The sequence below is a fragment of the Salmo salar genome, chromosome ssa20 (genome assembly GCF_905237065.1).
Source record: "Salmo salar chromosome ssa20, Ssal_v3.1, whole genome shotgun sequence".
NCBI classification, from domain to species: Eukaryota; Metazoa; Chordata; class Actinopteri; order Salmoniformes; family Salmonidae; genus Salmo; species Salmo salar.
The window spans coordinates 86,706,281-86,730,328 of record NC_059461.1 but is presented as its reverse complement, the minus strand read 5'-3'; the positions used below and the strand labels follow the sequence as shown (position 1 = coordinate 86,730,328).

The 24,048-nt window shown below is 46.5% G+C and overlaps 1 protein-coding gene across 6 annotated transcripts in view; it reads right to left on the bottom strand.

Moving 5' to 3' along the window:
• Positions 1-816: 816 nt before the first annotated feature.
• LOC106581476 (1-phosphatidylinositol 4,5-bisphosphate phosphodiesterase eta-1) overlaps positions 817-24,048 on the bottom strand; it is a 154,715-nt gene continuing 131,483 nt past the window's right edge. For 4 of the 6 annotated variants that reach the window (XM_045704035.1, XM_045704038.1, XM_045704036.1 and 1 more), the window contains 4 exons: positions 7,582-7,661; positions 6,864-6,923; positions 5,495-5,939; positions 817-4,640 (listed from right to left, as the gene is read on the bottom strand). In XM_045704035.1, the coding sequence (XP_045559991.1) occupies positions 1,867-4,640; positions 5,495-5,939; positions 6,864-6,923; positions 7,582-7,661 (3,359 nt within the window). In that variant the 3' untranslated portion in view covers positions 817-1,866. The remainder of the gene's footprint in view (positions 4,641-5,494; positions 5,940-6,863; positions 6,924-7,581; positions 7,662-24,048) is intronic. The other 2 variants (XM_045704037.1, XM_045704039.1) reach the window with 1 other exon arrangement.

Sequence of the window (24,048 nt, the reverse complement as noted above, 5' to 3'; positions counted from 1 at the left end):
TGGTGGGGGAAAGTTAATGGACTTCCTCCCTGTTAAGATGCTGCCAGATTTTTTATGTAGCACAGATCAGCCTCAGTAGTTCTCCGTCAGGTGAAGACAAGCTTGAGCTGCTTGGGTAGTGGACCAGTCTCTATCTCCCAGCGTTTGGTCTGGCAGGAGCTTCCTCTGATCTGGCCCAGTGGAGGGTAAGGGAGGGTATTTATAATGACCAGAGATCATAGAGAAGAGACAGCGTAAACAAGATGACACACTGAGACCCTAAATCACAGGCCTCCTGAGTGTTGCTGTTAGGGATAATGGCTTGACACAAAACGATTAGAGACAAGTAAGGGTGACAGGGGTACTTCTAATTTTGAAAAATATGTTTTTAGTTTTGTGCTGCACCAATCATGGAAGTATGGAGGGGTGAGGAAGGAGGGTGATGGGGGTGCAAGGACCAGGACTAAAGGGATAGTGTGACTTAATCTCCAAATAATAGTTTGAGGATTTAGATGGCCACAGGTGCTCTCTCTTTCATCTCCCTTACTGCTCATTTCACAAATAATTACATCCCATTATCCACACACAGCAAGATACAAAAACACAGGCAAGGAGGGGGGGCTCTGTGTGTGTGTGTGTGTGTGTGTGTGTGTGTGTGTGTGTGTGTGTGTGTGTGTGTGTGTGTGTGTGTGTGTGTGTGTGTGTGTGTGTGTGTGTGTGTGTGTGTGTGTGTGTGTGTACATGCCATGCAAGAGCAGTTGTATACCCCAGTGGCTACAACACCGATAAATATAATTAGAGACCACTAATCAAACAGACAGACATGCTGCGTTCAAGTCAAATTTTTTATGAATTTTATTACATCAGTAGGGAAATGATCACAGTAATGTTCCGAGTGACCATACAAAGAACAAAGGATGGGTTTAACACTGAAAAGAAGAATAAAAACATGCAACTTGGTCCAGTCGAAAAACCCTTACACGTCTGTATTAAATTAATTGTAAAAAAAATTCAAGCATTTAAACTCAAAAAGTTACAAATATGTGATAATGTTTAAAATCTTAGAAAGTGAGAAGTCAGAGCAAGCAAGAAGTCCGAGTATTTCATCCAATCCCACTATTACCTATTCTGTGAAAAGATAGTAGTGCACTGTGATGTCTACAGATCGATGCATAGTCACGCTGGACATTTAACATGCAGAAAACAGCACAACTAAATGACAACACCTAAAATTAAAAACTAATCTACAGTAGAATATGTACCAACAACACCAGCACACAGAGGACAGTCAGAGGAGAAGGAACGCTTGAGGAAGATCTCTGATGAAACAGATCCCATCCCTTAAAAGTGGTCCCCCACTGGGCAAACACTGGTTGAATCAACATTGTCTCCACGTCATTTCAATGTTGAACTAACGTGGAATAGACATTGCATTGATGTCTGTGCTCTGATAATACTAATACACATTTAAAATGTACAAAGACCAAGACAACACTTCCCTTCAGAGTTAAACAAATTTGTAAAGTTTCCTTATTTTCTGCTTTATAGTAGATGGCGTTAGCTTGAACAGGAAGTAGAATTACAGGAACAGACAGGACAGGAAATGGGTACAATCAAAGATGGAAGTAGTTTAATAACAGTCTGTTCCAAACTACATTTAAAGAACATTCTGATCAGGACATGAAGAAGAAGAACAAAAAACATATTTACATTTACAGACAAGACTGTCAGACCCAATCAGGTAGTTGACTTTATATCTGAAAGTATTATTGGACAGCCCAACCAGGATATATGTTTTTTTCCTCGGTCCTAAGCAGGAAGCTGATTTGCTGCATTTTGGAAGTACATTATACATCATTCTATGTAGGTGATATCCAGGAAGTGGGTTCAGAGTCTGAGCAGGAAGTAGACCTCCGGTTCTGATTGTATACAGGAGTCTGTGGGCAGCAGAGAGTCATCATGATAAGGATCACCATAGTGATCTCCAAATCCATACCCCAGTGTGGTGCACCCCCCCTCAGGCAGCCCCCTGTCCTCCAGCTGTTCCAGGTAGCCCGCTATGTAGGAGCCTGTGGAGTGTCTGTTAGCTGGGGGGTTCTGACCTGCTGCTACTTTAGCACGCAGCACTACCCCTCCCGCGCTGGAGGGGGCGCTCATGTCCTGGGGCTTCAGAGCCTCCCGCTGCCTCTCTCGAGCGCGATTGTTGATGTGACGCACACGGCTCTGGCTCCGAGAGGAGAGACGGCGAGAGAGGAGGGGCGGGGAGTCCTCCTGGGTGTCAGGGACAAAGTTTGAGGAGGGGCAGGAGCCTGATGGGGGTATGAAGGGTTTGGGGGGTATCTGTCTGTCCCGGTCTCTGTCATCCCCCTCTAGGGTGACTAGTTTGCGTAACTGCTTAGTGAGGGGGTCTGCAGACTGCAGCCGCTGGGACAGACCCCCCAGGCCCCTCATTCTCCTCCGCTCCTTCATACAGGGGGTGATAAAGCTGCGGCTGATAACGTTGTACTTGCTGTGGAAGTTGCAGGAGATGTCCTCTGATGTCAGGTCACTCAGAGACTTGGACTTGCAGGGGCTGGGGACTGTGGATGGTCTGAGGATAGGTAGAGGAGGGGTGAGGGTGGAGCCCAAAAGGGGCAGTGATGGGTGACCAGATTGGGGTTGGAGCTGGGTTTGTGGCTTGGGCTGGGTGTCTGATTGGGGTTGGGTTTGGGTCAGGCGTTGGAGCTGGGTATATGATTGGGGTTGGGTTTGGAGCTGGGTATCTGATTTGGGTTGGGGTTGGGCCTGGGGAAGGGGCTGGGTGTGTGATTGGGGCTGGGGTTGGGGCTGGGTGTAGTGGGAGGCCGAGGCAGTGGAGGGTCTGAAGCAGTCGTAGTCTTGCTGGCTGTAGTCCACACTACAGTCTGAGCTGGGGGAGTGCAGGCCTCTGTCTCTGGGGAGGCTAACAGACCTTGGACCAGACACAACAGACAGACACTCTGAGGAGGAGAGCACATTCTGGAAGCAGGCTGACGCTTCTCCCTGACCCTGTCCTTCCCCTGTCCCACCCTGGTAGCCCCTGGTCTGGGACTGGGTGGGACCACTGTAACTGTGCTGCTGGGTGAGGGCTCTGGTAATGTGTCTGCAATGGGTGGAGGAGTGGCTGTTCAGGAGGAGGGGGCTGGGGGGCCCTTTGCAGGGGGAGGGCTGAGTTTGAGGGGTTATTGATGGGGCTTGGCGAGGGGAGGGCTGGTGGGAGGGCTGTTTGAGGGGTGAAGGACACTGGGAGAGCTGGAGTTGGGGTGCATGCCAGGGATAGGGGTATAGTTGGGTAAGCTGGCTTTGGGGAGCAGCGTAGCTTTTGGTTGGGCTGGTAGCGACCCAGGTATGGTTGTGTCCCGGCATTGTCAGGGTCATCTCCAGTGGATCCTCGTCCACGTTAATTTCCACCTCCATCAGACTACTTCCTTCCGTGTCATGGCACAACAGGAATTGGTCAGACACTGTGCTGTTGTTGGACGGGCACCCGTAACCCCACGACAACCCCCACTCTCCCACTGACCCCAACCCTTTAGGATCACAGTCACCCCCGTAGCCCTCTCCTGTCTCCTCCACCACACCCTTCCATGAGCCCACCCAGCTGCCGTTGCCTTCTACCCCCAGGAGAGGCAGCACCTTGGCTGGGGAAGGCTCCAGGCTTCCCATGGGTGTGCTCTCCTCAGAGTCAGCCTGGATGTTGCCGATGGTCTGCTTCCTCAGGTTGTAGACAGAGACTGGAGACAAGACCTCCTCATCCAGGATGGTATAGACCTCTTCCAGCTCTGTGGTCTCAGGACTGGAGAAGAGAAGTGGGGCAGGGGGGTCTGAATGGGAGGTCTTGGGGTGGGGTGGGAGTAGGTTCTGGTTTGTGTGGATAGGGGTCTGGCTTGCCTTTCGAGGAGTGATAGGTCCGTTCATTGCCTTGTGGGGGGAGGTGGTGGTCTGTGGGTCTTTATATCGGGTGGTATAGTCTATGGTGACCTTATAGGGTGTGCTGGAGTCCCAGACAGCAGGATGGGACAGACAGGACATGACACTGAGGGCGTGGGGGTCAGAGTTCATTGTGAAATCATTCTGGTCGCCGGTGAGGTCAAACTGACTAATCAGAGCGGAAATAGACCCGTAGGTGGTGTCGTTGCCAAGGGATACGGCGTCAATGAGTTGTGAGATGATGCTGTCCTGTAGGGGAACGGGGCTCTGCAGATCGGACCGGTCCACATTCAGTAGTGAGATGGAGGGCTCAGAGGAAGAGGATGAAGGAGAGGAGGAAGTTGCTGGTGTGTTTGTTGTACTAAGTAATGTTGTCTCTGGTCTGCTCTCAGTAGGTACGTGTAAACAGTTGCTCTCTGTCTCTGTTGAGCTGCTGAGGTCACACAACATCCTTTGGCGAGAAGAAACATCCTCAGCTTTGCTGGGTGGGTTGACTCTGTCCTGTGATTGGTCTTTGGAGTCACCATCTACAGTTCCTCCTCCTTGGCCAATGGCCAGGTAGGAGGTCTCATCGGATTGGTCAGACTCTGTGGTGTTATCCTGTGCGATGTTGTGATTGGTGGAAGGGGTGGACACTTTGTGCTCAAGGGAGACGGATGATTCGACGATGAGTTCCACAGAGTGAGACCTGGGCTGGTTGAAGGGGGACGTTCCTATGGAAACAGACAAGTTAGACAGTCAGTAAAGGTTCAAACATATCACAGCCGTACATAGAACACCAAGCCAACCAACAACCAACCGACACATTCCGTCCTATACGAGCCGATAGCAACACAGAGACGAATGGAATGTACCACCAAATACGACTGTGAGAGGGGTGTTGGAGAATGAGGCTGTGTAGGTAACAGAATGAACATCCACTTTTTAGGGGGAACTTCAAATTTCGTAACAGATGGTCAAATGGGATCAATAAAAAATAAAAGGAAAATGTACATTTTGAAATAGTATTTTTACAAAGTTACATCAGTGGCATGATGTAATACTGAGATGTTTTAGGATGAGTCAACCTTAGGAGGTGTTTTGGTTTACCTGGCGGGATATCCTAGTCAGTTCTCTACTACAGAGAAGCGCCACAGAGTGAAGAAGGAACAGAAAAGGCAAGTTAAAGTAGTGAGGAAGAATAGAGTGCCTGGATTTGTCAATTCACATGAAAACACATTTATATTTCTATATTTTAGAAAATGACAAGTTAGAAACAAGGCAACGGTTTACATTTCACATAAGACCCATAGCACTGTTTCACTGAGAGCGCAGGACAACAACTCTAAGCATCATGTCACATATAGTAAACAAAGCCAGTTGCTCTGCCTTTACAGGTAAGCCTATGGTCATGTATTGCGCTGAGAAATAGACAACATGATGCTGTTACACTGCCGGTTGGTTTCTTGCGTTGGTTTCTTCTTACATGTTAGATATCTATTATAACATATTGCTTGTTACATGGCATATCATTAATTGTTATGGTTGATGTAAGAGTGTGTGAGGTCTACTGAGGAAGTCTACCCACCGATGAGTGTGTCTGCACCCAGGTCAGTCTGCTCCTCGTTGGGGGAGCAGAGGGAGAGCTGTCCCTGCAGTAGTCTCTCCAGGGGCATGGAGATGGGCCTGTGGGTGAGGGGTGTTGGGCGTCTCTCCACCATTACCCCATCCATGTCCCTTTCCCTGTTCCGGGACCCCTCCCCCTCTGCCCCTGCCCCGGCCCACACTCTGTCCTTGCCGTCTGATATAGAGGCCTTGCGGTCCGATATGGAGGCCTTGCGGTCTGATATGGAGGTGGAGGACTCAGCGAGCTTCATCTTGGTTTTCTTGCGTCGGTTGGCAGGGGCGCTGGCGGTGCGTCGGAGGAGGTGGTCACTGATGGAGCGTTTCCTGAGGGCCGAACCACAGCTGGTGTCTACTGACGACTTAGAGGGCCTGTTGAACAAGCCTCTGATGCCTCGCAGCTGACGACCCTGGTGGGTGGAGAGAGGGAAGGGGATAGAGGGACAGAGAGAGATATAGGGAGAGAGAGTGAGGGGGAGAGAAGGAGGGGAGAGGAAAGAAGAATGAAGAGAGAGGGGTGAGAGAGAGAAATAGTGTTTATTATTTTGCATGAAAATATGAATTCCATGGTATGAGGAACGTTAGATAAGATGTGCCATGCTTTTCAATCACATCACAGTATTCCCACCACAATGCAAACATGCCTGAGAAACAATATAGACTGAAAACATTAACACACTTCACTCTACACAAAACAAAATATTTTCAGCAAATCACCACTTCTTTACATGAATTCAGATTAAGTGCTGAGCTGTCATTGCCCCTCCCACTCAGGTTCAGCACAGGCAGAAGACATGGGGAGAATCTCAATTGCATTTCCTCGATTCCTTGCATCGTCTCTCCTCGTCTCCTTTTCAAAACCCATTGGATTAGGTCAGAGGTCCGTCCCGTCTAATCTTCTCATCCAAAAGGTCTCGAGAAGGAGGCGAGGAGAGAGGACATGGGGAATCAAGGAAATGCAATTGAGATTCTCCTGTGGCTAAAGACATGCCCTTAGATGGCACTATAGCATAACGGTAAGTGCTAACCACAGACAAACAACCATCTCATTCTCTCACTCACAATCCTTGCACATAGTCCCTCTGTTTACCATTATCTGTGTAGTTAGTAATGCCATGAGCTCTGATTTTATGAACCCAATAATTACTGATAAAATGCATAGAAAATCACCTAACAAGAAAACACATCCACAATACACACAATATACCAATCTTAGATGTACAGTAGCATACACAAAGAAATACACCTGAAACCATATACACTCCACCACACACAGTGGAAACAGTTGACAGTCGTGCAGATGCCATGCAGCATACATAGTCTACCCAGGATACCTTGTTGGCTCCTAGAAAGTGCATTATGGTAAAGCTGGGGTTCAGGACTAGTGGACTCCACTGGAAAGGAAGAATGTACCAGCTTAGCTTGGGAGAATTATATAGATGACAATTAACTGTAATATATATGTATATATGTAGAAGCTGAAACTGATTATTCCCCTTCAGACCACTACTTTTCTATAGGGTCAGAGTAGCACTAGCCTGGTACCCAGATTTGATCTCACTAGCCTGGTCCCAAAGCTGTTTGTGCGTTTGCCTGCTCCATTGGCATTGTCAAGCAAATCATGTTTTGCAGTTCCATAAGAACATGGCAAGATACCAGAAACAGACTGGTACCCAGGCTATATTAAGGAGATCAGAAACAGACTGGTACCCAGGCTAAATTAAAGAGACCAGAAACAGACTGGTACCCAGGCTATATTAAAGAGACCAGAAACAGACTGGTACCCAGGCTATATTAAATAGACCAGAAACAGACTGGTACCCAGGCTATATCAAAGAGGTTAGAAACAGACTGGTACCCAGGCTATATTAAAGAGATCTGAAACAGACTGGTACCCAGGCTATATTAAAGAGACCAGAAACAGACTGGTACCCAGGCTAGGGTCAGTGGTGACACGTGGAGAAGAGGACCAGGGATACTAGGAATGGCTCAGACTGTACTGTACATATCTTACCATAGAAGGGTTATCTCACTGCAATGTACTGTACCTACCTTCCCATAGATGTCATGAACTGATACGTGGATAAAGATTGACGCCTCAGTCAACCCCTCCAAGTACACATGTCTATAACCTGAAGAGAGAGAGAGGGAGAGAGACAGAGAGTTATCATTGTGGAGAGGTCATTACAATACAGTACCCCATGTATATAAAAAATAACACTGCACGGAATAAGTACAAAAAAGCTCCTCAAGGACAATCTAGAGACACTATTTGCTGACTGCTACAAAGAGGGGAACGTAAGCAACTTCACTTTCTACAGAGACCATCCCCTGGCATGACACAGTACTATATAATCACAGACCATCCCCTGGCATGACACAGTGCTATATTAACCAGACCATCCCCTGGCATGACACAGTGCTATAAGAGGACAATACCCCTATGTCAAGAGAGAGGGTATTGGGTGGAAACTCAGAATACTAGACATTGAGGAAATTGAAACAACCTCTGTCAACATATTCAAGTCTGGGACAGTAATGGTGCAGGGCATCCTGATGTAGTTCCAGCAAGACTTTTACGGGATCAAAGAGAGAGAGCACAGCAGGAAAGGTTCTCTCTCTGTGACAACTCCCCCATCCTGAGTGAGTCTGATCAAACCTCATTAAACTGTCCTGCAGACAAAGATAGTCACCCCCCCTAGCACTGAAAACACCCAGGTCCCACAATTGCACTGCTCCTCCATCATTGGGAGGGATACATTTACAAAGCTGGAAAGAGACATGGTCGAGCTCAGAGAGCTAGTCCACACAATACAGACATAACAACCCCCCCCCCCCCCCAACAAGACCCAGAGGGCAGAAGGTGGAGATGGACGGCTGTCTGAGAGAGCTGGCTGCTCTACGGACTGAGGTGAGAGAACTTAAAGAGGCACACATGGTACTGAAGGAGGAGGTGACAGAGCTGAGGTGTGACAGAGAGCAGGATACTTCCCCAGAGAAGCCAGCAAAACAGCCCACCTCAGACCCGGACCACAACCTCAACACCAACCCAACAGGGGACAGACAACACAAGACCCACCAACCCAACAGACCCCACCCCTTCCTAACAGCCCTCCTATCAGCTCCCCTGATTGCTCTCTTGACAACCCCCACGCATCTACTGAGGACACATAAAAGCCAGAGATTGTGCTCCTCATTGACTCAAATGGCAAATACATTCAAGAGGATAAACTTGAACCCAAAGACAAAGTGGCTAAACACTGGTGCCCCAAAACTAGGTATGCCCCGGAGCTACTATCAGAGGACAGACTAGGGTCCCCCAACCACATCATAATTCACACGGGCAGAAATGACCTGAGAGCACAGCAGGAATGGGTTGCCACAGCACTCAAGGGAGTGATTGAAAAATCATCTTCTACTTTCCCCAACACACAAGTGGTTATCTCCACCCTGCTACCGCAAAAATACGTTCACCCTGCCACCATACAGAGGGTGAATGCAAGCATATCGCGAGACGATGCCTCAAAACCTAATGTCTACCTGGCCCACCACTCCACCCTGGACTTGAACAGCCTTTGCGACCAAGTCCACCTCCACAAGGCAGCAATCCCAACTTTTGCCAGGACCCTGAAGGACGTAACCCTAAATCGTAGTCCCAGCACCTCACACAGGAGCAACAGAGAAACAGACACCCCTCCCAGACCAGCGAGACACCCTCCCAGACCTGCAAGACCCCTCCTGAAGGACCTGCACCGAGAGAACCCAAGCCAAGTGGACATACACCCAGACCACAGCATCACCAGCAACACCACAACCAGCTAAGACCACCCCAAGCAAACCCTGGCCACACCCTATATAGGCCCCCTATATCACACCTATGCTCCTTCTACCCACCCCATGCCCCCCGCCCCTGAGGCAAGGACCTCAACATGACAGCAGAACATATGCCCAGGCCGTGAGCAGAGCAACAGGCCAACCCCCACTATTACACCCGCCCAAGCTCCATCCTGTGACCTAAGAGGTATGTATCCGATGCTCAACATGCTCTGCCCTACTGTGATGGTCCGGGCCTAAACCACAAAAACAACACTAGACACTATGGAACACAAAGCTTGTACCATCTCATCCTGGAATATACAAGGTCTGAGGTCATCTGCCTTTGGCCTAAAGAGAAGGAACCCAGACATTGTTATCCTACAAGAAACATGGTTTAAAGGAGACGGACCCACTGGTTGCCCTCTAGGTTACAGAGAGCTGTTAGTCCCATCCACCAAACTACCAAGTGTGAAATGTGGAAGAGACTCAGGGGGTATGCTAATTTGGTATAGACCAGACCTAACCCACTCTGTTAAATTTGTCAAAACAGGAACATTTTATATCTGGCTAGAAATGAATATGGAAATGATCTCAATAGAGAAAAATGTCCTTCTGTGTGCTACCTATATCCCTGCAATAGAATCGCCATACTTTAATGATGACAGCTTCTCCATCCTAGAGGGGGAGATGATCAATTTCCAGGCCCACGGACATGTACTAGTCTGTGGCGACCTAAATAACAGAACTGGACAAGAACCTGACAACCTCAGAACACAAGGGGACAAACATCTACCTGGAGGTGACAGTATTCCCTCACCCATATGCCCCCCTAGACACAACTACGACAACATAACCAACAAAAAGTCCTGCAGCTATGTCGGACACTGGGTATGTACATAGTCAAAGGTAGGCTTCAAGAGGACTCCTTTGGTAGGTAGGACTCCTATAGCTCATCTCTTGGCAGTAGTACTGTAGACAACTTTATCACTGACCTCAACCCAGAGTCTCTTAGAGCGTTCTGTCAGTCAGTCCACTGACATCCCTATAAGATCACAGCAAAATCACACTCTACGTGAACAGAGCTATGCTCAATCCTGTAGATGGAAGGAAAGTAATGTGGAAATCTACCAAAAAAACAATTTGGCAACAACAAATTCAATCCCTTCTAGACAATTTCCCAGACAAAATGATGCACTGAAACAATGAAAGTATAAACTTAGCAGTAGAAAACCTAAACAATATATTTGACCTCTCAGTTTCCCTGTCAAAATCTAAAAGCAGCCAACCTAAGAAAATGAACAACAATGCCAAATGGTTTGATGAAGAACGCAAAAACCTAAAGAAAGAAATGGAGATACCTATCCAACTAAAAACATAGAGACCCAGAAAATCAGAGCTTATGCCTTCACTATGGTGAATCACTAAAACAATACAGAAATACACTGCAAAAAAAGAAGGAAAGGCACCTCAGAAATCAGCTCAATGTAATTGAAGAATCCATAGAATCTAACCACTTCTAGGAAAATTTGAAAAACTCTAAACAAACAACAACAAGATGAGTTATCTTTCCAAAATGGAGATGTATGGATAGACCACTTCTCCAACTGCAAAAACATATACAGTACCGGTCAAAACTTTGGACACACCTACTCATTCAAGGGTTTTTCTTTATTTTTTACTGTGATCAACATTGTGGAATAATAGTGAAGACATCAACACTATGAAATAACACATGGAATCATGTAGTAACCAAAAAAGTTTTAAACAAATCAAAATATATTTTATATTTGAGATTCTTCAAATATTCATTTTTCCACTGTTCCGGAAGATTCCACCAGATGGCGACTGGCTGCTTATTGCAAATGGACAAAACATCACCAAACGGATATGGCCATTTCTCCTAAACGGAAAAGACTTCGAAGACAAAACTCGGTGAGCACAGGTTTGGCCAAATGGGCTTTTAGCCCAGAAACAAGATGGCATCGAGGCCTCAATGCTTTTTGAGTTAAGGCCCATTTTCTGGGATTAAAGGTCAAAAACGGTAATAGAGCGCTAATTTGACCATTTCACATCAAAGTACATGAACCTATGGTGTAAGGAAAAAAGAACCAACCATTTATGTAATGTAATTTACGAGAAATAATTCAATGTCCGTTCGGTGATGGTTAAAGAAATTTGTTTTTTTCCCCAAAAAAGTCATGTAGAGCTCCAACACCCGGCGGATGTTGGAGCTCTACATGATTTCTGTGATTTTCTGAACTCACACACACACACACACACACACACACACACACACAGACACACACACACACACACACACACACACACACACACACACACACACACACACACACACACAGTCAATAGGGATTGACACAGTGAAAGGCGTACAGACACACAGAGCCTGCAAAAGTTACCTGTGTTAGAACTATCAAAGAACCGTCAGACCTAGAGCTCTGAAACTTTATATACATGTTCTAGAGCTTAAGTCGATAGTGCACGGTGAGTTAGGTGGCCCTAGAAGGTTCTCAGGCCGATAAACAGCCTCGTCCATTAACAGTTTACAATGACACCTCTCCCGATAGCAATACATTGCCTGCTCACTTAACTTCAACCTGAAGCCTATGCGGGTTATGAATGCCATATCAAACTGTCTTCGATGACAATCCATCAGGCTACTATGAGGTCTACCTGTGTTGATTCTAAGCTTCCTGGAGCAACCGGAAGTGGTTAAATTCACCCTAATAGTGGTTTTGATTTCACAACCTGCAGTTAGGTAAAAACACCACATTCAACCCTCTATAAATCAGTCAGTTCTTAATGTAAATACTTTAAACTCAGGATTCTGTAAACGCCTACCCCAAGGAGGATATGTGTTCACTTTCAGCTTCCTGTGCCAACCGGAAGTGCCTAAAATTGGGTTCATAGGGGCTGTTTAGAAGGGTTAACCTCTCTAGGGGGTGTAGGACGCTACCGTCCCACCTGGGCAACATCCAGTGAAATTGCAGAGCGCCAAATTCAAAAACAGAAATACTCATTATAAAAATTCATAAAACATAGAAGTGTTATACATCGGTTTAAAGATTAACTTCTTGTTAATCCAACCACGGTGTCAGATTTCAAAAAGGCTTTACGGCGAAAGCATACCATGTGATTATCTGAGAACAGCACCCAGCAGACAAATCATTACAAACAGTTACCAGCCAAGTAGTGGAGTTACACAAGTCAGAAATAGTGATAAAATTAATCACTTACCTTTGATGATCTTCATATGGTTGCACTCACAAGACTCCCATTTACTCAATAAATGTTCGTTTTGTTGAATAAAGTCCCTCTTTATATCCAAAAACCTCAGTTTTGTTCAGTAATCCACAGGCTCAAAGGCAGTCACAACAAACAGACGAAAAATCCGAAAAGTATCAGTAAAGTTCATAGAAATATGTCAAACGATTTTTATAATCAATCCTCAGGTTGTTTTTAGTCATAATAATCAATAATATTTCAACTGGACATTAGCTTCGTCAATATAAAAGGAAAACAAGTAAGGCGTGCTCTCGGTCGTGCGCATGAAAAACCTCTGGGACACTGAATGGTCCACTCATTCAAAGTAGTCTTACTCCCTCATTTTTCAGAATACAAGCCTGAAACAATTTCTAAAGACTGTTGACATCTAGTGAAAGCCATAGGAAGTGCAATTTGAGTCCTAAGTCAATGGATACTGTAATGGCATTCAATAGAAAACTACAAAAAATCCCACTTCCATATCAGTTGTGTTATACTCACAGACATTATTTGAACAGTTATGGAAACTTTAGAGTGTTTTCTATCCAAATCTACCAATGATATGCATATCCTAGCTTCTGGGCCTGAGTAGCAGGCAGTTTACTCTGGGCACGCTTTTCATCCGGAGGTGAAAATAGTGCCCCCTACCCTAGTGAGGTTAAAAAGGTCACATCTTTCCAAAAGCTACCCTCATGAACTATAAATCAGTCATTTCTCCCATCAGATGTCCAAGAAAAACTCACACACACACATACAGCAAGGGCGGAGTAACACAGTGTGGGGCTTACAGACACACAGAGCCTGCAATAGATACCGGCATTCACACCATCAAATAACTGTCAGACCTAGAGCTCTGAAACTTTACATATATGTTCTAGAGCTTAAGTCGATAGTGCACGGTGAGTTATGTGGCTTTAGAAGGTTCTCAGGCCGAGCAACAGTCTCGTCTATTTGCAATGACTTCAATTCATTATGAATGACGTGAAAATGACATTTAGAAAAGTCCCAGAATCACAGGACTAGGTGCATTGAAACCGCCTCGGCCCATAGAGACAGGTCCTGATTATACATCCTAGTGATTTCTATCTAAATGAGTCCCAGGTCCTGATCACACTTCCTAGTGATGCCTATATAAATGAGTCCCAGGTCCTTTTCATATATCCTAGTGTCATGACTGTCCTGCTCGATTCAGGTTACCAATGACCACAATCCTGCAGAGAGATTCTACCCCCACCAGAGGAGAAGGTTGGATCTCAAGGGATAGGAAGATGGGGGTGGGGGGGTTATGACACCTCACGCCCATTGTAAATCTAAGGCAGGAGATTAAATTCCTTTGTCCTCTCACTATGGAGAACTATGGAGAACATTAACATGCAATACATGGACTTTGGGACAAGGGGTTCCATCAGCCACAATGGTGGTAATGACGATATATGGAATATGAAAATGAATGTCATTTTGGTTTTGTTAATAAAAGTTAAAGGACGACGTTATAACGAAAACATTGTAACTTTAAGAGTTTTCCTAGTATATGCTTGATGTTTATACATTGTACGTTGGGTGGAAAATGTCCAAATCAAAGAGAATGTTTTTGTAAAGATGAAATGTGAAGTTAGTTGTCTAAATTGGATTTGAGTTAAATCCAGACCTCCAGAGGCTGATACTGGCGGGAACCGCCCACATCCGAGCCGAGGGTATAAGACATGTGAGTTAAGAATTAACATATCAGACTAAGTGACCCGAGCTGTAGCCAAGGTCTGAGTAGTCAACGAACCCAAAACACAACACGAGGTTGAAGACAAAGGAACCTTATTCTATCCATGCTACGGATGAGTAGCTGCATCTAAGAGGGTGAATTTAGAACAGATCACCCGGTCCCCACTCCCCATCGAAGCGTGTATCTATACTGTTTTCATTCCTACGCTGTGAGCCCTGAGCTACAGGGCTGGCTGTCCTCAGAAGACCCCTTTCAGAACAAGGGCGAGGAATCAGACCACTAAGCAAAAAGGACACTGACATCGTGAGGACAACAAGAGAGCTGCACCAGAGAATTGTGCCATCCGAGAAGACGAAACGGTCCACGCAGAGACCCACAGCGGAGACCTTCAACACGTAATTACATCATTATATTCTGACCCATAAGAGCAGCAGTTCGGGCCAAGGTTAGGGTTAAAATAAGCATAGCTGACAAATGCACCCTAATGTATATTTCTCTCGTGTACTTTCTCCTTTTCTCTCTCTTTTGAATCCCCATGTTGGGTAACACGCGTCAGAGTGTGTTGGCCCGTTGTACTAAGTTCTAACCAATAGCCTAGACTGTGTATTTGTGTATGTGTATATTTTATTATCATTTTAGCTTTCTATTAAATAAATAATCAACTAAACTTGGTGTGGTACAAACTCATTGGTGGGACTCGGGATTGTGCAGATTCCCGGATTATGCAACGTTCAGAATGAGACTGTAGAGGAAATTGATTAATTAGCGACTGTTGTAAAATCAATATTCTAATATTCCTTGAGTTAATGTGGGAAATAGAAACTCAATAAAACTAATTTTCCCATGATGCCCCAGGTTAATGAGTTAATAATTGCCTGATTCATTTAATCACGTAATTATAAACCGTTAATCATTCGATGAGCAGCAGTTGTCACATTAACTAATACAACGTCACGACACCAGTGATGTCTATCTAAATGAGTCCCAGGTCCTGATCACACATCCTAGTGATGTCTATCTAAATGAGTCCCAGGTCCTGATCACACATCCTAGTGATGTCTATCTAAATGAGTCCCAGGTCCTGATCACACATCCTAGTGATGTCTATCTAAATTAGTCCCAGGTCCTGATCACACATCCTAGTGATGTCTATTTAAATTAGTCCCAGGTCCTGATCACACATCCTAGTGATGTCTATTTAAATTAGTCCCAGGTCCTGATCACACATCCTAGTGATGTCTATTTAAATTAGTCCCAGATCCTGATCACACATCCTAGTGATGTCTATCTAAATTAGTCCCAGGTCCTGATCACACATCCTAGTGATGTCTATTTAAATTAGTCCCAGGTCCTGATCACACATCCTAGTGATGTCTATTTAAATTAGTCCCAGATCCTGATCACACATCCTAGTGATGTCTATCTAAATGAGTCCCAGGTCCTGATCACACATCCTAGTGATGTCTATCTAAATGAGTCCCAGGTCCTGATCACACATCCTAGTGATGTCTATTTAAATTAGTCCCAGGTCCTGATCACACATCCTAGCGATGTCTATCACATCTCTCAAAAGAAACAAGTTGTCCATTACCGTTTGCCCAGTGAACTATTGTGTCCAAACAACCTTTCAGCCGACACTTCAACAGTATTTTGTAATCCAAGAAGAGCAATGATACTGGCCTCCAGTTCTTCAATAGAGCTAAGTGCCCCTTCTTCGGCAGTAGTGACAGCACTGCCAGCTGGCAGCTGACTGGTAGTACAGAGTTCTTAAAGGACTCCCAAAAGACCTTTAAGAGCAATGATACTGGCCTCCAGTTCTTCAATAGAGCTAAGTGCCCCTTCTTCGGCAGTAGTGACAGCACTGCCAGCTGACTGGTAGTACAGAGTTCTCAAAGGACTCCCAAAAGACCTCTAAGAGGTTCCTCCCCAATTCACCCCAGAAACATTTAGAACACTCAGCTGTCAGTCCATCGACCCCCAGAGCACAACCTGTGGAGAGCTGCTGCACAGCCGCTGTTAGTTCCTGAAACTAAAGATCCCCCTCTAGCCTAGCACTCTGATCAGGCCTGGGCTTAGGCAGCCTCTGTAGAATCTCCTGAGCACACTGTGGCAGATCTCAGAGCCCAAAACCCTGTTCCAGCTCCCCTTACTGACATATATCCTGATAAACCACTAGGAGCCCAGAACCCCGTTCCATCTCCAGAACCCCGTTCCAGCTCCAGAACCCCGTTCCAGCTCCAGAACTCCGTTCCAGCTCCCCTTACTGACATAGATCCTGATAAACCACTAGGAGCCCAGAACCCCGTTCCAGCTCCAGAACCCCGTTCCAGCTCCAGAACTCTGTTCCAGCTCCAGAACTCCGTTCCAGCTCCAGAACCCCGTTCCAGCTCCAGAACTCTGTTCCAGCTCCAGAACCCCGTTCCATCTCCAGAACCCCGTTCCAGCTCCAGAACTCTGTTCCAGCTCCCCTTACTGACATAGATCCTGATAAACCACTAGGAGCCCAGAACCCCGTTCCAGCTCCAGAACCCCGTTCCAGCTCCAGAACCCCATTCCAGCTCCAGAACTCTGTTCCAGCTCCCCTTACTGACATATATCCTATCTAGCCTTCCTGCTCTAATCCTCCCCTCCACTACCTTCACTCATGTATAAACACCCCCCCCCTCCCCGTCATACTGCAGCAGGTCCTGTCTAAGCTTCTCAAAAAGCTTAGACCCTCTTCTGGGAGCATAGACATTAACAAACAGAAAACCCCCTATTTCTGTCTGAACCACTAACACACTACAACAAGGAGCTCCTCTTTCAGAAACACAACCACTGTTTATTCATTCACGAGGAGAGAGAGAGAGAGAGAGAGAGAGAGAGAGAGCTCTCCCCAAACCCGGGGAGATGGAGGTGGAGAGAGATATATCTGCACTCTGGACTGTGGTGAGACAACTTCAACAATATAAATAGCAAGAGCAGGAGAAGAACCGAGCACTGGAGGAGAGGGTCAGACTGCTAGAGGAGAGGTTGAAGGGGATGGCGTGTAACAGATAACAACCCACTAGAGAGGTGGCCACCACCGAAGAGAAGGCAGCAGAACAGCCCACCTCAGCTCCCGACAAAAGTCTCGACACCACAGCAGAACAGTCCACACCAGACCGTGGCCATTGCGTCGACATCACAGCAGAACAGACAAATGAAGAACCCCAAGCCCAGGGGATCTCACCCCCTCTGTTCTGTGACTGCCTCAAAACCAAATGTTTTCCTGGCCCACCACTCCACCCTGGACTTGAACAGCCTCTATGACCAGGTCCACCTATACAAGGCAGCAGTGCCCACCTTCGCCCGGACTCTAAAGGACATCACTCTCAAACGCAGCCCCAACACTTCAGACAGGAGCAACAGATCAATAGACACCCCACCCAGACCAGCGAGACACTCTCCCAGACCTGCGGGACCCCCCCTGGACCTACACATAGAGGACCCACGCCGAGAGGACCTACATCCAGACCACAACACCACCAGCCACATACACACCCCCACCCCAACCAATCAACACCCACCCAAGTCAACCATGCCCACACCCCATTTAGGCCCCCTCAGATCAGACCTATGCCCCTCCTGCCCACCCCATGCACCCCACCCCTGCAAAGAGGGCCTCAACATGGAAGTCAAACATATGCCCAGGTCGTGATCAGTCAAACAGGCCCAACCACCACTCGTACACTAGCCCAAGCCAATGGCATGTACCAGATGCTCAGCAGGCTCTGCTCACACTTACTGGCCTGAGGCCAAACCACACGATCAACAACATTGGAAACTTTATGGAACACAAAGCCTTCACTATCTCACTATCAAGAAACCTGGTAAAGAGGAGATGGACCCACTGGTTGTCCTCTAGGTTACAGAGAGCTGGTAGTTCCATCCACCAAACTACCAGGTGTGAAACAGGGAAGGGACTCAGGGGGTATGCTAATTTGGTATAGAGCAGACCTAACTCACTCCATTAAAGTAATCAAAACAGGAACATTTTACATTTGGCTAGAAATTCAAAAGGAAATTATCTTTACAGAGAAAAATGTCCTCCTGTGTGCTACCTATATCCCCCCACTAGAATCCCCATACTTTAATGAAGACAGCTTCTCCATCCTGGAGGGGGATATCAATCCTTTCCAGGCCCAGGGACATGTACTAGTCTGTGGCGACCTAAATGCCAGAACTGGACAAGAACCTGACACCCTCAGCACACAGGGGGACAAACACCTGCCTGGAGGTGACAGCATTCCCTCCCCCATATGCCCCCCTAGGCACAACTACGACAACATAACCAACAAACACGGGTCATAACTCCTGCAGCTCTGTCGCAAACTGGGTATGTACATAGTCAATGGTAGGCTTCGAGGGGACTATAGTAGGTGCACCTATAGCTCATCCCTTGGCAGTAGTACTGTAGACAACTTTATCACTGTCCTCAACGCAGAGTCTCTCAGAGCGTTCACAGTCAGTCCACTGACACCCCTATCAGATCACAGCAAAATCAGTCTACTTGAACAGAGCAATACTCAGTCATGAGGAATCAAAGCCAAAGGAACTGAGTAATATTAAGAAATGCTATAGATGGAAGGAATATAGTGTGGAAACCTGCCAACAAACAATTAGTCAACAACAAATGCAATCCCTTTTAGATAACTTCCTGGACAAAACGTTCCACTGTAATAGTGAAGGTGTAAACTTGGCTTCCCTATCAAATCTAAAAATCTCAAATAGAAAACCGAAGAAAATGAACAACAATGACAAAGGGTTTGATGAAGAATGCAAAAATCTAAGAAAGAAATGGAGAAACCTGTCCAACCAAAAACATAGAAACACGGAAAACCTGAGTCTAAGCCTTCACTATGGTGAATCACTAAAACAATACAGAAATACACTACGGAAAAAGAAGGAACAGCACATCAGAAATAAGCTCAATGTAATGGAAGAATCCATAGACTCTAACCACTTCTGGGAAAATTGGAAAACACTAAACAAACAACACAAAGAATTATCTATCCAAAATGAAGATGTATGGGTAAACCACTTCTCCAATATTTTTGGCCCTATAACAAAGAACAAACAGAAAAAACATACATGATCAAATACAAATCTTAGAATCAACTATTAAAGACTACCAGAACCCACTGGATTCTCCAATTATTGAATTATTGTCACGACTTCTGCCGAAGTCGATGCCCCTCCTTGTTCGGGTGGTGCTCGGCGGTCGACGTCTCCGGTCTTCTAGCCATCATTGATCCATTTTTCATTTTCCATTGGTTTTGTCTTGTCTTCCTACACACCTGGTAACAATCCCATTCATTACATGTTGTGCCCTCTGTTTCCCCTCATGTCCTTGTCAGAGATTGTTTGTTGTTATGTGCTCGTGTATTTGTATTGGTGTGCGACGGGTTATTTTACCCATGTTACTTTTTATGTACGTTGGTTTTGGAGTTTGTTTTATCTTTATTAAACTACTCCAGTTACACCAAGTTGGTTTCTCCTGCGCCTGACTTCCCTGCCACCTACACACACGACAATTACTGAATGAACTACAGGACAAAACAAAAACCCTCCAACCCAAAAAGGCCTGTGGTGTTGATGGTATCCTCAATGAAATGATCAAATATACAGATGACAAATTCCAATTGGCTATACTAAAACTCTTTAACATCATTCTTAGCTCTGGCATCTTCCTCAATATTTGGAACCAAGGACATATTATCCCAATCCACAAAAGTTGAGACAAATTTGACCCCAATAACTACCGTGGGATATGTGTCAACAGCAACCTTGGGAAAATCCTCTGCATTATCATTAACAGCAGACTCTGTCACAGTTGTTTTCGTCTTCGTCTTCTGACGATAATGCGAAATCGTCATCAGAAAATGTGGACCAATACGCAGCAGGTACGTGAATGCTCATCTTGATTTTTAATTAATCTCAAAAATGAACATACAAAATAACAAAACACAAAAAACGAACACTCGACAAATAAACAGTCTGGTAAGGCACAAGGCTATACACAGAATAATCACCCACCAATAACACATACAAACACACCCTAATATATGGGACTCTCAATCAAAGGCAGATAGACAACACCTGCCTTCAACTGAGAGTCCCAACCCCAATCAACCAAACATAGAAACACACACACTAGACTAACCCTAGAATTAACTAAACATAAACCAAAACCCGGAAATACTAAATCAAACACCCTTTACACAAACACAACACCCCGAACCACATAAAACAAATACCCCCTGCCACGCCCTGACCAAACTACAAAACAATTAACCTTATATACTGGCCAGGACGTGACAGTACCCCCACCTTAAAGGTGCTACCCCAGAAGCACCTTAACAAAAAATAACCCCAAGCAACACCAACAAAAAGTCCCCTTTTCTAAAGGGAGGGAAGGGAGGGTGGCTGCCGTCAACGACGGCACTGTGCTACACCCCCCCTCCTCAACCCACCTTTTTCTGGAGGTGGCTCTGGTTCCGGCCGTTCCAGGCTGTCGGGCCACTCTGGCATCGCCGAGGGGCAGTCGGGCCAGTCTGGCATCGCCGGGGGGCAGTCGGGGCAGTCTGGCAATTCGGGAGAGTCTGGGCAGTCTGGCAATTCGGGACAGTCTGGGCAGTCTGGCAATTCGGGACAGTCTGGGCCACTCCGGCAGTTCAACGCAGTCTGGCCACTCCGGCAGTTCAGCGCAGTCTGACCACTCCGGCAGTTCAGCGCAGTCTGACCTCTCTGGCGACTGTTGACTGGCGGGCAGCTCTGACGACTGTTGACTGGCGGGCAGCTCTGACGACTGTTGACTGGCGGGCAGCTCTGACGATGACTGTTGACTGGCGGGCAGCTCTGACGATGACTGTTGACTGGCGGGCAGCTCTGACGATGACTGTTGACTGGCGGGCAGCTCTGACGATGACTGTTGACTGGCGGGCAGCTCTGACAATGACTGTTGACTGGCGGGCAGCTCTGACGATGACTGTTGACTGGCGGGCAGCTCTGACGATGACTGTTGACTGGCGGGCAGCTCTGACGATGACTGTTGACTGGCGGGCAGCTCTGATGATGACTGTTGACTGGCGGGCAGCTCTGATGATGACTGTTGACTGGCGGGCAGCTCTGATGAAGACTGTTGACTGGCGGGCAGCTCTGATGAAGACTGTTGACTGGCGAGGCTGGGTTGACGCACTTGTAGCCTGGTGCGTGGTGCTGGTACTGGGCTTACCAGATTATGTACACGCTGTTGACTGGCACTAGCCTGTTGACCGCTCCAGGCTAGTGCGGGGAGCGGGAACAGGACGAGTCGGACTGGGTTGACGCACTTCCGGGTCCGCACGAGAGACAGGAGCTGGAAACCCAGGGCTATGGAGGCGCACAGCCGGTCTAGATCTTACCTCCTGCACAACCCGCCTTGGCTGGATGGAACTAGTAGCCCTGTACGAGCGGGGTGCTCGTACAGGGCAGACTGGGCTGTGCAGGGGCCTGATGGTAGCCGTGCGTAGAGCGGGAGTTGGGTAGCCTGGTCCTCGGAGGCGTACCGGCGACCAGATGCGCTGCGCAGGCATCCTCCTACCAGGCTGGATGCCCGCTCTAGCACGGCACCTGCGAGGGGCTGGAATAACGCGCACCGGACTGTGCGTGCGTATGGGTGAGATAGTGCGCTCCTCAGCGAAACATAGCGCTCTCCACCCCATACGCTCCTCCATATAACCACGAGTAGCTGGCTTCCGGCTCTTCTTACGCCTAGCCAAACTACCCGTGTGCCCCCCAAAATTTTTTTCTTGGGGGTGCCTCTCGTGCTTCTCCTTCAGCGCGTACTTGGCCTCGTACCACCGCCTCTCTGCCTTGGCTGCCTCAATTTCCCACTGCGGGCGTCGATAATCCCCAGCCTGATGCCAGGGTCCGGCCCCGTCCAGAACTTCCTCCCAAGTCCACTTCTCCCGCCAGTCCAACTCGAACTCCGTCTGCTCCTTCCTCTGCTGCTTGGTCCTTTGGTGGTGGGTGATTCTGTCACAGTTGTTTTCGTCTTCGTCTTCTGACGATAATGCGAAATCGTCATCAGAAAATGTGGACCAATACGCAGCAGGTACGTGAATGCTCATCTTGATTTTTAATTAATCTCAAAAATGAACATACAAAATAACAAAACACAAAAAACGAACACTCGACAAATAAACAGTCTGGTAAGGCACAAGGCTATACACAGAATAATCACCCACCAATAACACATACAAACACACCCTAATATATGGGACTCTCAATCAAAGGCAGATAGACAACACCTGCCTTCAACTGAGAGTCCCAACCCCAATCAACCAAACATAGAAACACACACACTAGACTAACCCTAGAATTAACTAAACATAAACCAAAACCCGGAAATACTAAATCAAACACCCTTTACACAAACACAACACCCCGAACCACATAAAACAAATACCCCCTGCCACGCCCTGACCAAACTACAAAACAATTAACCTTATATACTGGCCAGGACGTGACAGACTCGTACATTTCCTCAGTGAAAACAATGTACTGAGCAAATGTCAAATTGGCTTTTTACCAAATTATCCTGTGCGACAGACCACGAATTCACCCTGCACACCCTAATTGACAAACAAACAAACTAAAACAAAGGAAAAGTCTTCTTATGCTTTGTTGATTTAAAAAAAGCCTTTGACTCAATTTGACATGAGGGTCTGCTATACAAATTAATGTAAAGTGGTATTGGGGGAAAAACACACAACATTATAAAATCCATGTACACAAACAACAAGAGTGCGGTTAAAATAGGCAAAAAACACACACATATCTTCCCACAGGGCCGTGGGGTGAGACAGGGAAGCAGCTTAAGCCCCACTCGTTTCAACATATATATCAACGAATTGGCGAGGGCACTAGAAAAGTCTGCAGCACCCAGCCTCACCCTACTAGAATCTGAAGTCAAATGTCTACTGTTTGTTGATGATCTGGTGCTTCTGTCACCAACCAAGGAGGGCCTACAGCAGCACCTAGATCTTCTGCACAGATTCTGTCAGACCTGGGCCCTGAAAGTAAATCTCAGTAAGACCAAAATAAAGGTGTTCCAAAAAAGGTCCAGTTGCCAGGACCACAAATACGAATTCCATCTAGACACCGTTGCCCTAAAGCAAACAAAAAACTGTACATACAGTGCCTTGCGAAAGTATTCGGCCCCCTTGAACTTTTCGACCTTTTGCCACATTTCAGGCTTCAAACATAAAGATATAAAACTGTATTTTTTTGTGAAGAATCAACAACAAGTGGGACACAATCATGAAGTGGAACGAAATTTATTGGATATTTCAAACTTTTTTAACAAATAAAAAACGGAAAAATTGGGCGTGCAAAATTATTCAGCCTCCTTAAGTTAATACTTTGTAGCGCCACCTTTTGCTGCGATTGCAGCTGTAAGTCGCTTGGGGTATGTCTCTATCAGTTTTGCACATCGAGAGACTGAAGTTTTTGCCCATTCCTCCTTGCAAAACAGCTCGAGCTCAGTGAGGTTGGATGGAGAGCGTTTGTGAACAGCAGTTTTCAGTTCTTTCCACAGATTCTCGATTGGATTCAGGTCTGGACTTTGACTTGGCCATTCTAACACCTGGATATGTTTATTTGTGAACCATTCCATTGTAGATTTTGCTTTATGTTTTGGA